At 38.6% G+C, this 16,442-nt stretch overlaps 1 protein-coding gene across 1 annotated transcript in view; it reads left to right on the plus strand.

Moving 5' to 3' along the window:
- Positions 1-7,916, plus strand: part of vegfd (vascular endothelial growth factor D) — a 73,334-nt gene extending 65,418 nt beyond the window's left edge. Inside the window, exons 5-7 of the mRNA XM_039745055.1 lie at positions 738-832; positions 5,779-5,971; positions 7,555-7,916. Of these exons, the coding sequence (XP_039600989.1) occupies positions 738-832; positions 5,779-5,971; positions 7,555-7,663 (397 nt within the window). The 3' untranslated portion in view covers positions 7,664-7,916. The remainder of the gene's footprint in view (positions 1-737; positions 833-5,778; positions 5,972-7,554) is intronic.
- The last annotated feature ends 8,526 nt before the right edge of the window (positions 7,917-16,442 follow it).

Here is a 16,442-nt window from a genome sequence, read left to right on the forward strand (position 1 = left end):
CTGAATATGGCAGTATTGATGGGTTGCTCTTACTTCTATCTAGGGAGTTATGGTTATAGTTAAAATACTTTGCATATTTAGATATTTGATATTTAATTTTATGCTTTCAAAATTAAATTAACGTTGGATAATAATTTCTCTCTACCATTTATTACTGAAGTTTCAATTATTTATTTTGGATTACTTATAGCAGTAGCAGTGCAGAATTTCTGGTCAATAATTTTCTGAAGTGAAAGATACCTTGCTATGTCACTCCTCCCACCCTGGGGCTATTGGGAATAGTATTGTTGTTCTGGTACCCTGACATACTGCATACCTGAATTACAATTCACATTTAAACCTGTCAGAGGCTGTTTCACATTATTTATTTATTTATTTTTAAAGAGTTTTTTAATACTGTTTTGGCTATCATTCTGCCTGATCCTACAGAACCTTGAATTATATGGAAAATATGCAAACCATAGGACTGAAGGACATTTCTGCTGATACAGTAGGAGTACTTGCTAAATATTTTCATCCTTTGAAGGACTCCATATCTGTCAAGTGGATTCCTACAAACTCTCTATCAAATTGCATTAGTTATGCTTATAATACAGCCTGTCACATTAAAGATTTTAGACTGAGGTTGTTCACAGTTACATCTTACCTATGGACTTTGTATTTACTGCATTGACAAATCATCAATCACAGTTGAAAATGACAATCTGTCTGAAATAATATTTTATTTTGTATTTCAGTTGCAGTCAATCCCCAAAGCCCTGTCCACATGGTCAGATCTGGCATAGTGAAGCCTGTCAATGTCTGCCACATCCACAGAGGAGAATCCGTGAAGGTAAGCATTCATATAATAATTTTATTTTAAAGTCCAAAGTGGGGGAATGATCATTTGGCCTCTGCAGACTCACACTGCATTTTTTCATATTATTTAGTAGTGAAATCTTCCATAACAGGACAAAAGTTGCAGGGAAATTGCTTCTTGACCCCAAAAATTTAAAATTAACTTGCTTATGACAATGTTCTGTCATTTCACCTTATCCAATGGTAAATATCCCTTCAATTTGCTTAACAGGAACAAAATATCATAATAGGAAATATTAACACTTTTACTATTTTGAAATGCATATGGATCCTTCATCCAGAGACACAGAGCAAGTCAAGAATGATATTTAAATCTAAAGATTTAATTAAAAATAGACTTCTAAGCCTACTGTACAAGCCCACAATAAAGACTGGACATTCTATACATGAGAATGCTATTCAATGTTTAAATATGACAGATAAATATAAAACATTAATAAAAAAATCATTTTAAGTTGTACAGCATAAATTAATTTTACATGTATAGTTTTTGATATGGAATAAGTCAGAAGTTTCCATTATTTTACAGCTTGTGGCCTACATAAATGAAGGACCACAAATCCTCAAAAATCTACGTGACCTTTTGGAACATGAAATTAAGTGAAATAATGTAATTTTCTGACCTAAGTAATTAAAATATACAAAGTTTGCTGCATGGATACACAGAAAAATTGCATTAACTATGACAATATTGTCTTTTTATTTTTAAATTTCTATTTACAAAACAATTTCCCTCATAGTTCCATTGTCCATAGGTTGAAAACTGTCATAAATAAAGCAACTACATCTAAAAATTTTGCAAGAGTATAAGAAGTTAACTTCATCATTATTCATTCATCAATTAATTTTCTTCATCTGCCTAGTCCAATACAGAGCCAGAGTCTATTAATGATTTATTTTATATAGTAAACCTTTAGGACCACACTATAACAAGGTGCTTTACAGACCAAGCCACAAAACTGCTTAAAGCAACAAAGTAAAGTACAGCTCAAGATGAAAAAAAATGGAAATAAACACTGGGTCAAGCCTACAAAAGTAAAAATGGCCCAATAGCACATAAGGTTATTATATAAAATAAACTTAAGTAAACTGAAAAAAGTGCTAAATAAATAGTAAGTAGGAGGTAAAATCAAAATGGGACACTGTATTTGTTGTATTGTATTCTTTATATATTGATTATGCCATTTTTGTAAATTATTTTTAAAAATTTCTGGATTGCGTAAAGTGTCAGTCACATGTACAATGTCTACTAAACATCTCCCAAGTTTGCACCTCATGTATTTTGTTAAAAAATTAAAGTTTTTAAAATTAAAGAGTTTGAAATTACCAAGGTACTTAGAGAAATAGGAGTAAAACAGCCAGGTTTTTTTTCGCATTCAAATTTACATTATATATTTTTATTGTTTGTATATTTGTGTTCTTTTAAGAATTACTTCTGAAGCTTTGAAATCACTTTTTTTTTTCTTTTTTTTTTTTGTATGGCACCTTCTGATTCACCAGAACAAGAAAATCCCCACATATGGGATGTCATTTGCTATGTCTTGATGTTTAGTTATGCAAGACATTTTTGGGTTCTTTGCTAATTTCTGGGTCTCTATTTCCCAAAATCGTTCTTAGGACACTTGTTTATTTTGCACTTCTATCTCATACAGTAAATCATTACATTTCTTTTGAACATCCCGAATTGGGGAGGCTTACACTAATTCAAAATTTTTGTGAAATATATTGTTTAAATCTAATCTTTTTTCATTTGGATGGAGAAAATGGATTGCTGCCAATTGTTATCAGTAATTATCGTAGTTATTATCAGTCCACTTTAATGGCTAATTCTAATTTAGTACACAGGCTAAGCAATAACAAGATCTAATCACTTAAATGCAGCACTTTCAAAAAACAGAACAGCAAAGGCACCTTTTTACAGGAATTCTGAAATGAGGGATTAATCTTTAACTAATAAGTTTGATTTCACAGAAGTAGCGTTAAAGCTAGAACAAATATAAAATGTAAACAAATATGAAACATATAAAGGAGGGAGAGAGTTGGAACATTAAAGCCTCAGTAGTTTGTGACATTTGAATTATTCTGTGTGAGGGACGGCACATGGGGACTGGCAACTCAGCTGGAGCTGTACTGGGAAACTTGCCCAGCCGGGACGCCCAAAGCATGGAAGGACAGGAGGTGATAGCTTGCACAGGAAATTGTCTCCCCTGGAATGCTAGTTGGCAGCCCCCCAGGTTGTGGTATCATTCCCAGATTCCAACAGAGCACGTTGGAAATTGGAGTTCATTGGCTCAGCAATGTTGGGTTCCGTGGGTGCCGCTAAGGGGCACTGAGGACCCTAATGATCCCTACTTTGATGGGCTCCAACCTTACTCGGAAGTGCTTCTGAGCCACAGCTTCGAGACACCAGAAGTGCTTCTGGGTATTACGTAAAAGGCGCATCCCTGCTTCAATCTGGAAGCCAGAGTTGGGACAAAGAGAGGGGCGGAGGAAGACAGAGATGGCAGAGAGTGCTGATTGTGAGAATTGTGGTTGTGGTGTGGGAAACTTTTATTGTAAGAGTTTCACACTAATAAACCTTTATTCATTGCTGAACTTGTGTCCAGTCCTGTTGTGTTGAAAGTTTGGGGCACTGCAGCCTCCAATGGGGACCACATCTGACTTGTTCATTAAATATTACCCTTCAGTAAATGTTATTATACAGCTAATGTTTCCCTCTTATACTAAACGGAGGCATACATCTCACAACAACTATCACAAACCTGGCATAGTTACTTGCTGACAAATTTTATTTTTTTACAGGAGAGCTTGTGTAAATGAAAATATTCTGAGTAATTTATGTAGTACTAGTATTATAATGTTTGATGTTTTGTTTTTAGCATGATTTTACACAGTGCTATATTTACTTTTTTGGCACTGAACAGATAATATCAGATAATAAATTGAGTGTATCTACATGGTAAAATAAATAAGATCCATAGTGATCATATCATTCTTTATAAAAATTATGCTGAAATACACTCATCCCTTATTATATATACACTTCACATGTGTGTGATTTGAATGAGTGCAGGAATGGATGTGAATATGCAGGAATGAATAAAGGAGTGTGCCTGTTAAAGGATGTGAGGCAGGTTGGGGATTAGGCTGTGACCCAAAGGGTATTTGCTCTGCAAGAATTTGGCCCCATTTCAATTTAGTTGATGACTCCTGTCGTACCTGATATTTAAAGAAACTATTTTTCCATCACCAGTATTGTAAAGCAAACATACTTTTAAGCAGCAATTCTTTTAATCTTTATATTACTTTGAGAGGTTGATGAATGAAGAGAATGAGAGAGAGAGAAGGTTGGATGATGTGAAGATAGTGAATCAGGAAGTGCAATGGATTAGCAAGGAAGGACAGCTATGAAGAGGATGAAAAATGGAAAGGCAGTTGGTCCAGGTGACATACCTATGGAAGCACGGAGGCGTTTAACCAGATTGTTTAATTGAATCTTGGAAAGTGAGAGGATGCATGAGGAGTGGAGAAGAAGTGTACTGGTGCTGATATTTAAAAATAAGGGGGATGTGCAGGACTGTAGTAACTACAGGGGAATAAAATTGATGAGCCACAGCATGAAGTTATGAGAAAGAGTAGTGGAACCTATGTTAAGAAGTGAGGTGATGATTAGTGAGCAGCAGTATGGTTTCATGCCAAGCAAGAGCACCATAGATGCAATGTTTGCTCTGAGTATGTTGATGGAGAAGTATAGAGAAGGCCAGAAGGAGTTGCATTGCGTCTTTGTGGACCAGGAGAAAGCATATGACAGGGTACCTCGAGAGGAGCTGTGGTATTATATGAGGAAGTTGGGAGTGACAGAAAAGTATGTAAGAGTTGTACAGGATATGTATGAGGGAAGTGTGACAGTGGTGAGGTCTGCGGTAGAAGTGACGGATGCATTCAAGGTAGAGGTGGGATTACATCAGGGATTGGCTCTGAATCCTTTCTTATTTGCAATGGTGATGGACAGGTTGACAGGCAAGATTAGACAGGAGTCCCCGTGAACTATGATGTTTGCTGATGACATTGTAATATGTAGCGATAGTAGGGAGCAGGTTGAGAAGACACTGGAGAGGTGAAGATATGTTCTGGAGAGGAGAGGAATGAAGGTCAGTAGGAACAAAACAGAATAGATGTGTGTAAATGAGAGGGATTTCATTGTAATGGTGAGGATGCAGGGAGTACAGTTGGCAAAGGTGGATGAGTTTAAATACTTGGGATCAACAGTACAGAGTAATGGGGAGTGTGGAAGAGAGGTGAAGAAGAGAGTGCAGGCAGGGTAGAACGGGTGGAGAAGAGTGTCAGGAGTAATTTGTGACAGACGGATATCAGCAAGAGTGAAAGGGAAGGTCTACGGGATGGTTATGAGACCAGCTATGTTATATGGGTTGGAGACGGTGGCACTGACCAGAAAGCAGGAGAAAGAGCTGGAGTTAGCAGAGTTAAAGATGCTAAGATTTGCACTGGGTGTGACAAGGCTGGACAGGATTAGAAATGAGTACATTAGAAGGTCAGCTCAAGTTGGACGGTTGGGAGACAAAGTCGGAGAGGCAAGATTGTGTTGGTTTGGTCATGTGCAGAGGAGAGATACTGAGTATATTGGGAGAAGGATGTTAAGGATAGAGCTGCCAGGCAAGAGAAAAAGAGGAAGGCCTAAGAGAAGGTTTATTGATGTGGTGAGAGAGGACATGAAGGTGGTGGGTGTAACAGAACAAGATGCAGAGGACAGAAAGATATGGAAGAACATGATCCACTGTGGCAACCCCTAACAGGTGCAGCCGAAAGAAGAAGAAGAAGATTACAATTGCAAAATGAGACCTTAATCAAATTACCTAAAAACTGAATCTCTAAAAGAATGTCTATTTCCTTCTGTTGTAGACCTGTCTCCAATTGCTGAGTTGGCAGTCTGTGGGCCCTATATGGTCTTTGATGAAGATCAGTGCGAATGTGTTTGCAGAAGGGATTGCCCGGCAAATCAGTCCGTAAATCCAGGGAACTGTACCTGTCAGTGTTCTGAAAACTTTGAGACCTGTGCCAAGAATCAAAAAACATTTGATCCAGATTCCTGCAGGTGATTTACATTTGTCTGCCATCTATAAAAAGCATAGCTTAATATGGATCAGACTGACTAAACACTGTACAACTCTGTCCTTAGCATGTAATGTTATACTTTATATAGGTAAAAATGTTTTAGTCGTACTGTAAGATTTGCTGTCTGAAAATGTGCTCAGTGACAAAATTCTCTAATGTTATAGTTCAGTGGTTCTCAACCTGTGGGGTGGGCCCCCCTAGGGGGGCGTGAAGTAACAAAAAAGGGGGCGCGAAGATGTGAAAAAAAGAAAACAAGAATCAAAAATATGAAAAAAAACCATTTGTTGAAACCAAAACAAATTAACTTAAACTACATTCTGATACTATAACAATAAATATAGAGTTAGATAAAGGTCGATAAAAGTTAAGTAGGTATAATAAAATATGCATCTACATTTCAAAAAAATGTTGGGGGGGAGCGATTAAAACTGTTATGAAAACTCGGGTCACAAATACTTAAAGGTTGAGAAACGCTGGACTAGTTGATTAAAAAGTAATTTACAGTATGTTACCAGGCAGCATAAAGAATATGATTAGTTGATGTCAAGTTCAAAAAACAAAAAAATCGACAGAAAGATGTCAGTTTAGTAGGAGCTAATTAAAGAATAATACAGCCCTAATAACAGTTCATTGAATAAGCAAATTCACTTTTTTTTATTTTTGAGAATGCTTTATTTCTTGCTTAATCAAAAGAACTGAATAAGTGAAATAGAGAAGTACAAAGAAGTTATGACATTGAAAGTTGACTGTTGTACATTCTGTAACTCATCAGAACTAATTATCCATAATTCAAATGATAAAGTCTGCATCATAAAATACAGAGCATAGTTGTGTTGTTATTTTTCATTTGACAAAAGAGCATTGCATAAAATGTGGCACTGTTCTAAATCCTAGTCATCTGAATGAAATATCGGCCATACACTTTTACTAAAACATATAAATTTGAAGAACCCCCACAGTATTGTTTAACTGTGATATGGGGTACCTTTAGTTTTTAGGCATAGAAAAAACTGATTTTTTTTTCAGTAATATGTTCTCAAAATGATTTTAAGAAACTTTTTTTAAACACTTTTTCATATTAATGTATTATTTCTATGAATATTATAAAAATGTGAAAATTAAAGAAAAGGCCTATAAAAATCCCAGTTTTGCTGAATACAAAATTGAAATACTAATGTATACAAGGGAAGGTGATTACAGAGATCCACAAAACTTAAATAATATTTATAAAATATATCTGTTGTTTGAAACAGCTTTGCCAATGGAAATATATGGAAGGCATTGTAGGTCATAAAGTATAAAGCACACAAGATCAAAGTATTAGGGCCTGGTAACTGTAGAGTGGAAAAATCAAAGCTGTGGTTGTGCCCACTTAAGAAGTTAGGTCACCAGTGATGGTCATTCTGGTCTGCCTTGACATGTGGAATACTTTATATTTTATCTATGTAAGTATATGTGTGCTTTGCATGTCAGCATTTGTACAGTAAAATGCAATTATTTTATTAATTAGTCTTCAAAATATTTACGGTATGTCTTTTATTTTTGTTTTTTCTTTCTTTGTAGCTGTAAGCCAGAGCGAGAATGTTCAGCAAAAACATGCCTGTCCGGACGCCTCAACAAAATGAAAAACTGCCACTGTGTCAAAGAAAGAAAGTTACACTCCTCTCCTTAAACCTACAGTAGTAAAGAATAATCTCTTTCACATACTTTCTCCCTCACTCTCTTTTCTGTCTCTCTCTGTCACTATGAAAAATATAATTTCTTTAATTTATTGACATTTTTTACTGTTACCATAATAATGTATTTTTTTAAAGATATATTCTTATATGCTGTGTAATGCATAATCCACTCACTCATTTATCAGTATGAGAGAGCTTTTTAGCACTGAAAATGTAATCCACTATTGTGCTATTTTTGATATTTTTATATATTTTAATTCAATTCTATGTATATAATATTTAAATTGTATATATGAAAAATAAAATATTTGTACGTCATGTTTTATTTTCATTAATAATATCTGGCCTTTATATAAAATAACATCATCTTTATCAAAGTGGATTATGCAGAAGCAGGGAAAATGAGTTACTTAGCCTTGAATCTTGTATACTGTTTATACAGTGTTCTGTGCTTTTATTGTTGCAGAAATTTAGTTAATTTAATGGAAAACTATGGCAAAGTATAAACTGTACAAGATGAAAGGAGCTGAAACATGGCTAGCACACTGGCCAACGTACAATTAATATTTACAGTTTTATAGTTAAATTTAATTTATTTTATTTAGAAAAGGTTTGTTTTGTGCCTTGCGCCCTGTTTTGGCTGGGATTGGCTCCAGCAGACCCCCGTGACCCTGTAGTTAGGATATAGTGGGTTGGATAATGGATGGATGGATGGAAACAAAACATTATAACAGAACATAACAATTGACCAAATGACAATAATATAGCTTCAGGACTGGTCAGTCTCATCTAAAAAGATTCTTTGCATAGGATAAAACAGCAAATACAATAGAAAGCTGAGCACAGGCTGGTCATATCTACTTTAGGATTACATTAATAAGTTCTTGCCTACAGATTCTCGTAAACAGTATATTGTTTTTTTCTAACTAGAGATAATATAGGGTGGTCCAGATCTAATAATGTAATTTTCATTACGCTATAACTTATTAAGTTTATTACATAGAAAATCACCCGAAAAATCCCGGACCATTGAGAAGTGTGCGAACTGATGACATGAAGAATTGTCTGTGCGGCAAACTGGAATCGTCCCCGTATAAATCAAACTCATCCAAACGATCTGGATCTGCATAATTAGATCTGGACCACCCTGTACAGTACATCACTGTTCCACTGAATTAAAGGTGGTAAATTGGGATTTTTCAAGTTAAGCAAAATAAGTTTTTTTTCGGTTGAATTAGGGTGAGCTTGACTCCTATGGGACTGGATAGTATTTTATAAATGGCTGAATTCTCTCCCTTTTCTGAAATTGTAATTGAGGTATTCCTTTCCCATCATTCCCTATTACCATTAAAGTAGTAAGTTCCCTAAATTTATTTTGATATGCTCTGGAGATGCTCTCTGAATCTTCATCCACACTACAGTCTTTTGCTGTTGAATCACACCTCAATCCATCCTAGCTCACATATTTTACACTATGGTAACATCTAGTGGTCAGCCGTGATCCTTTGATGCCAAGATTACAAAGCTTAGCTCTTACTTTTCTACATACTCATAGCACTGACCATTCATTATTCAATATCATCTTGGTGATAGATATAGGTGAAACATTAAGGAATGCCAGCCATGGTAAGTTTAACAGAGTTTTTAATTTAAAACCTAATAGTTCGAAAGATGCAAACACATTATCGATATAGCAAGCTATAAATGCCACAATTCCTACACCTTCCATAGATTTGATATTGTATACATTAGGTTGAAGAAGTTTGAAACACATAATTATCATGTACAATATGAGTTAACCATAGGAGTTACTCTGTTTAAAATGTACCCTACATTGGATCAATGTAAATTGTGAACCACTGGGTGTTACGAGTTGGAGTCTGAACAATAACGACAATGGGGTGAGACCTCCAAAAGGCTTCACTGACCAGGTCAGGCCTCTTTTGCTTGCCTGGAAAAGGCCTCACCCCAATGGGTTTAATTCAACTCCACTGGCCTGCTACAGGGTTTACAGACCCGAAAGAGATTTAGGCCTCAGAAATAAACTTATGTGTTGCAAATATCAAAAGCACCTTTTAAAGGAAAAAAAACATTGTGAAAGGATGCAAAAGACACCACAAAAATGTTTGGGTCAGCCACCCCGTATACTTGAAAGTTGATTTGAAAAAAAGGCAAAATATGAGAAACAGGTCTTTATAGACTTGAGTCCAAAACAGAACTGAGGTAGCAGAAAAGCATGGTGGTTTTAAAGCCAGACAGGGGAAATTACATCATCGGGCCCAGAAACAGACATAATGCCATCGGGCCCAGGCAGAATTTCCCGTGTTTGGTCTGCAGTGAAAAAAGAGAAAGGTTTAATGCATTCTGCCACCCCCTGGTCCGGCATGGAATTACCCTCTTTTGAGCCCTTTAGCTGCCTCCCATGCGCACGTTTGAGCCCTAATGCCCCCCCTTCGCCTCAGCCCAGACCCTTCGGGTCAGGCATTCCTGACAGAGAGGTCATGAACCTGAGAAAAAGCAGTGAAAACTTAAAAGTCTCTATGTCTAAAAATCACCTTGTGACACACGGGTTTGACTCCTTGTGTAAAGCCATCCACTGTAAAGGTGCATGATCTGTAACAAAGGTGAACTCATGGCCTAAGAGGTAATACTTCAGCTGTGTAATTTCCTATTTGATCACCAAGTCCTCCCATTCCACCGGCGCATACCTGATTTCCTGTTCTAGCAGTTTCTGGTTCAGAAACATGGCAGGGTGCTCGACACCATCGACACCTTGGCTCAGCACAGTACCAAGACCTGTGTCCAAAGTGTCCGGCTGGAGGATGAAAGGCAAAAAGAAGTTAGGTGTTTCAAGACCAGTGCCAATGTAAGGGTCTGTTTTAAGTAACTAAATGCAGTTTCTGCATTGACATCCCACACCACATTGTTCGGGGGAACTCTTCTTTGTTAGGTTAGTCAAGGGTCTCTCAGAAAATCAGGGTACAAACTGACGATAGTAGCCTGCTAAGCTGAGAAATGCTTGGACTTGCCTCTTGGTCTTTAGATGGGGACATTTTAATGTGGCATCAACTTTGGAGCACTGTGGCTTCGCAGTGCCTCCACCCACCACGTAGCCAAAATATCTGGCTTTGTTTAACCCAAAGAAATATTTCTTTGGATTAATTCAAATGCTGGCTTCACCTAATGCCTGCAATACCACTCGGACCGACATTAGATGTTCCTTCCATGTCCTGGAATAGATGACGTCATCCAGGTAGGCAGCACTATAGGAGTTATGAGGACAGAGTACTTTATCCACCAGACATTGGAATGTCACAGGTGCCCCATGTAACCCAAATGGAAGGACACAATACTGCCAGTGACCTCTAGGGGTGCTAAACACAGTCTTAGCCTTTGCGGAGTTCATTAAAGGAACCTGTCAGTACCCTTTTGTCATGTCAAGTGTGGTCAAGAATTCAGCCTGTTCTACCTCCTCGAGGAGGTCGTCCATTTGTGGCATTGGATATTAATGGAATTTAAGACAAAGTGAGGGTCCTGTGGGATAGGATGCTTAGTGTGATGGCTAATAACCAGAATGACTGCATTTTTTACAAATTTAAGGGAATTGTTGTTCCATTGTTCCCTTATAAAAATGAGATGGAGTCTGCTTAAACTGGAAGTGGAGCTACAAGAGAGGGTCTGCAAATACTTTAATGGACGTGGTTTCATCCTGGGCTGCCGCAGAGCCTGATAATGACATTTTATCGCATGACATCCCAGGAATTGCCATGTCACTCTGAGGAGCCACATCTCCCCTCTCATCCGGTTCTGCACACGGCGTGGAGGGAGCTTGTGGTGCATTTCCTCTGTCCATCACTAGGCCCAATTTTTGTTTAACAGTGGTTAGTGTTAAACTGCTTTTATTATTATACCAATCTCACTTTAGTATCACAGGAAATGAAAGGTTTCGGAGTACCAGTACAAATAATTTTTTCAGCAATTCCTCATAACTGATGAAGCATGAGGGGGACAAGTACTGACGGGTATCTCCGTGACTGCAGGTCAGACTAGTCTTAACTTTTAGCCATTGTTGCGTCAATACAAAGTGGCAAGTTAAAAATTGAAATGTTGCTGCTGGAATCCATTAGGGCCAATACCTTATGCCCATATTAGATTACCACTCTTGTACAAGGGAATTATAGGGAATTAACCAATAGCACAACACCCTTCCTCTCTTGTTTCCCTGCAGCCTCCCTTGTCCAATGAAGGAAAACAGAAAACAGACCATTACATCTGCATCTCCACACCAGGAGGTTTGCCTGTTTGTTTACAACTGACCAGCACTGAACGCCTCTGCTGTACCACATGACAGCACTCAACATGCCAGCTGTGCCTTTTGATAATGCAACGCTCATGATCCCTGCTGATGTGCACTCATCACCAGCTACTTGACTGAAACAAGAAAGAGGACCACACTGCGATTTCAATGACTTTGTACGCTGTTCCAGGGAGTTGGAACTGGTCACTGGGGACAGCACCTTCAATGGGAGGGCTATGTAAGGGCACTGAAAATTTACATCAGCCAGGGATGAATCACCCAAGTATGAGCTGGCATTACATCACCAGTGGGAGGGGTGCCAATATAAATTGCAAGCCTGAAAAGTCTCATGCTTTCTAACTAGTGCAGCAAAGGGCAAGAAGTCATTTTACGGATAGCAAGCCACCTGAAAGAACCATGTAAAAAGCAGAGAAAGCATTCATTGCGGCACATGGTGCTGACACTACTGTATGGCCATTTCAAGTTCCTGATAATTGATGGTAAAACTGAGTGCAACTTCTTAAAAAAGAATTTGTTGCTGTACAGCAACAATAGCATTTATTTCTATAGCTCATTTTCATATGCAGGGTGCTTTACAATATTTGTCAAAGAAATTATTACAAGGAAAGAAAGGCAACTTAAATTAAGCAAGAACAATAATGAATAACAAAAAAAATCAATACATGCTTACATAACATAAAAAATATAATTGGTAAAAAAGTAGAGTCTACTCTATAATATTAGACTCATATCCTAAGTTTCTAAAAATGAGTACAATGATAAGGACCTATAATAAGAGATGACAACTAAGATGGACAGAACAATCCACCTGTTAGAAGATACTGATTTTGTAGCTGGAAGTGACTTTAATCCATTTAGGAAACAGTTCAACTTTTCTTTAAAACCACATGCACCCAATATTGTGAGGTAGAAGACGAATATTTCTCTGGAATAGTTGCTGGACACTCCCTGAACTCCCTGGGATTCTCTCAGGGCACCCGGACAGAGATTCTCTCAGGAAAGGAGAACTCTCCAAAATGACTTTCTAAACTCTTCTCTCAAATTAAAAATGATGAACCTCTTGCTTGGAGTTCCAAAGCTGAGAAACTTTTCTCTTTGTGAGTCTGTGAGCTGGGATCCAGTCTGCCAAGCTAAGCACTGTCTGTTTAAGAGCAATTTTTACTTGAAGAAGTGTCTAAACTCTTGGGCCAGAATGAGTGGTGCATTTTCCCTATGTAGTTGCAAAAGACAGCAGAAGGCAAGCTGAGGAAGCAGCAGCACAGCACTGACAAGGATCATGAAGCAAAGAGAAAGAGTGCACTCCAATGGCACTCCAATGGCTCCTATATGTTATATGTTTGTCTAGTGTGTCTGCATCTATATATGTATTGTGGATGCTGGAGATCACTGTTGCTTCTTAAACCCAACAGACAGACACGCAGAACACAGGTTAAAAGCACCAAGAACATTTTGAATGCCTTTCTTCTTCTATAAACAGTGCCCCTAAGCACCACAGCCACAAATAACAGGCAAATAATCAAAATAACACACAATAACAATTCTCTTCTCCTCCACACCTCCCAGCAAGCACTGTCCACCTCTGGCTCTGGCTCGACTCTGGCTCGCCTGCTGGGTGTTTTGGAGTCCTTTATATAGCTGTTGACCCAGAAGTCCCAGCACTTTCGGGTCACATGGAGACTTCAAGTTTTTAATCAGCCCAGAAGTACTTTGGGGTTTCCTTCCTCTCCCACGACCTTCTTGTAGCGTCCCCTGGTAGCATCCATGGTACTCAGCAGGGCGGTGTTACCGAACTCCATGTCCCATAGTGCCCTGCAGGAATCCGGGGCACCGCTGCAGTCCAGTGAAGCTGCCATCTAGCTTCTTGGGTTAGGCAGTGTCCTAGAAAAGCTGCCTTCCCCCATCCTTCCATCTCAGGGGTGTCCCGGCCAGGTTGATCTGCCAGCTGTCTCTTACAATATAAACTGCTCAAAAAAATTAAAGGAACACTTTGAAAACACATCAGATCTCAATGGGAAAAAGAAATCCTTCTGGATATCTATACTGATATAGACTGGGTAATGTGTTAGGAACGAAAGGATGCCACATCGTTTGACGGAAATGAAAATGATCAAGCTACAGAGCCCTGAATTCAAAGACGCCCCAAAAATCAGAGTGAAAATATTATGTGGCAGGCTAGTCCATTTTGCCAAAATTTAATTGCAGCAACTCAAAATTGTACGCAGCACTTTGTATGGCCCCTGTGTTCTTGTATACATGCCTGACAACATCGGTGCATGCTTCTAATGAAATGACAGATGGTGTTGTGGGGAATCTCCTCCAAGATCTGGACCAGGGCATCACTGAGCTCCTGGACAATCTGAGGTGCAACCTGGTGGCATTGGATGGACCAAAACATAATGTCCCAGAGGTGTTCTATTGGATTTAGGTCAGGAAAGTGTGGTGGCCAGTCAATGGTATCAATTCCTTCATACTCCAGGTACTGCCTGTATACTCTCACCACGAGGCCAGGAATTGTCGTGCACCAGGAGCCTGGAAGATGAAGGAGTTGATACCATTTATTGGCCCCCACAATCACCTGACCTAAATCCAATAGAACACCTCTGGGACATTATGTTTCAGTCCATCTGACGCCACCAGGTTGTACCTCAGACTGTCCAGGAGCTCAGTGATGCCCTGTTCCAGATCTGGGAGGAGATTCCCCACAACACCATCCGTCGTCTCATTTGGAGCATACCCAGTCGTTGTCAGGCATGCATACAAGCACGTGGGGGCCATACAAACTACTGAGTACAATTTGGAGCTGGTGCAATGAAATTTCAGCAAAATGGACTAGCCTGCCGCATCATTTTTTCACTCTGATTTTTGGGGTGTCTTTGAATTCAGCCCTCTGTAGGTTGATAGTTTCCATTTCCATCAAACAATGTGGCATCCTTTCATTCCTAACACATTACCCACTCCATATCAGTATAGATATCCAACATGATGATGATGTGTTTTCAAAGTGTTCCTTTAATTTTTTGAGCAGTTTACATTGTATCATATGTGAAAAGAATGTTTTGTCAATTTTTTTTATAACTACATTCGGTGGCTTTATTTTTGGTTCCAATTATTTAACTAAAATAAGTACAGTAGTTTGTTTCTTAAAGCCAGAAACAACTCTTTTTATAGCTTCACTTTTCTCATCAGAGTTTTTAAACGTGGACTAATGTTTAGTTTGATAATGTATTTGTACACTTGAGGTACGACACACGACACTTTCACAGCATAACGCACACACAGTACGATCTTTTTGTTGTACAAATCCATATTAGTTCGTCTAAGAGTCTCCTGAAAAGGGCGGATATCAAATTTTTGTCTTTTATGAGACATTTTTGGGCAATATATTACTTAATAATAACGAGGTTTGTTTTAATATACCACATCCTACACTTAACACATGATTTTCCTTTACATATGAGTCGCATGCGCAAAACGCAGGTGGGGCATGGAGGATGGGGATGGGGGTGGGGGTAGGGGGTACGTTGCGCGATTGCATGCGCTGTAATTAAAATATAATAGGAGGTTAGTTTTAATGATCCACATCCTGCATTGCACACATGCTTTCTATTTGCACGTGTGCCGCATACGTTAAACGTAGGTGAGGGCGCGAATGAGTGCGCTGTAATTAAAATATGTATTTTTTTACTATATTTCAAATCCATCAGAGTGCCATTAAAAATCGTTCCGCTTGCCGTAGGTTGCCAACTCTAAACCTAAGCCTTAACTTCTGTGCTACACTGCCCACTATTCATTAGGCCAGGCGACTTTTTTGTGGTCTTTAACTGCCCAAGTTTGGTGAGCCTGTGCCCACTGCAGCCTCAGCTTTCTGGTCTTGTCTGGCATCATGGCCTTCTGCTGTTGTAGCCCATCAGTCTCAAGGTTCATGTGATGTGTATTCCAAGATGTTTTTTGTGCCCACCACAGTTTTACAGAGTTGTTTTCTGAGTGACTGTTGCCCAGCTGTCAGCGCAAAGCAGTCTGGTCATTCTCGTCTGACCAACTATCAACAAGGCGTTTCTGTCCTGGGAACTGCGGCTCAATGGATGTTTTTTTATTTGTTACACCATTCCGAGTAAACTTTAGAGACTGTTGTGTGTGAAAATCCCAGGAGATCAGCAGTTCCACAAAAACTCCAGCCAGCTCGTCTGGCAGCAACAATCACGCCATGGTCGAAGTCATAGAGATTACATTTTACCCCCATTCTGGTGTTTGATGCGAACATTAACTGATGCCTCTGACCTGTATCGGCATGATTTTATGTGTAGCATTGCTGCAAGTTTTGCTAATTAGGTTATTTAATATATTAGAAGACGAAGAGGTGTGCCTGATAATTTCTTTCGTGAGTGTATATTTGTAAATGGTATTCTACACTGAATATTAACTACACGCAATATTTACCAAGTGAAAAATTACCA

Source organism: Polypterus senegalus, chromosome 2 (genome assembly GCF_016835505.1).
Source record: "Polypterus senegalus isolate Bchr_013 chromosome 2, ASM1683550v1, whole genome shotgun sequence".
Classification (NCBI taxonomy): Eukaryota; Metazoa; Chordata; class Cladistia; order Polypteriformes; family Polypteridae; genus Polypterus; species Polypterus senegalus.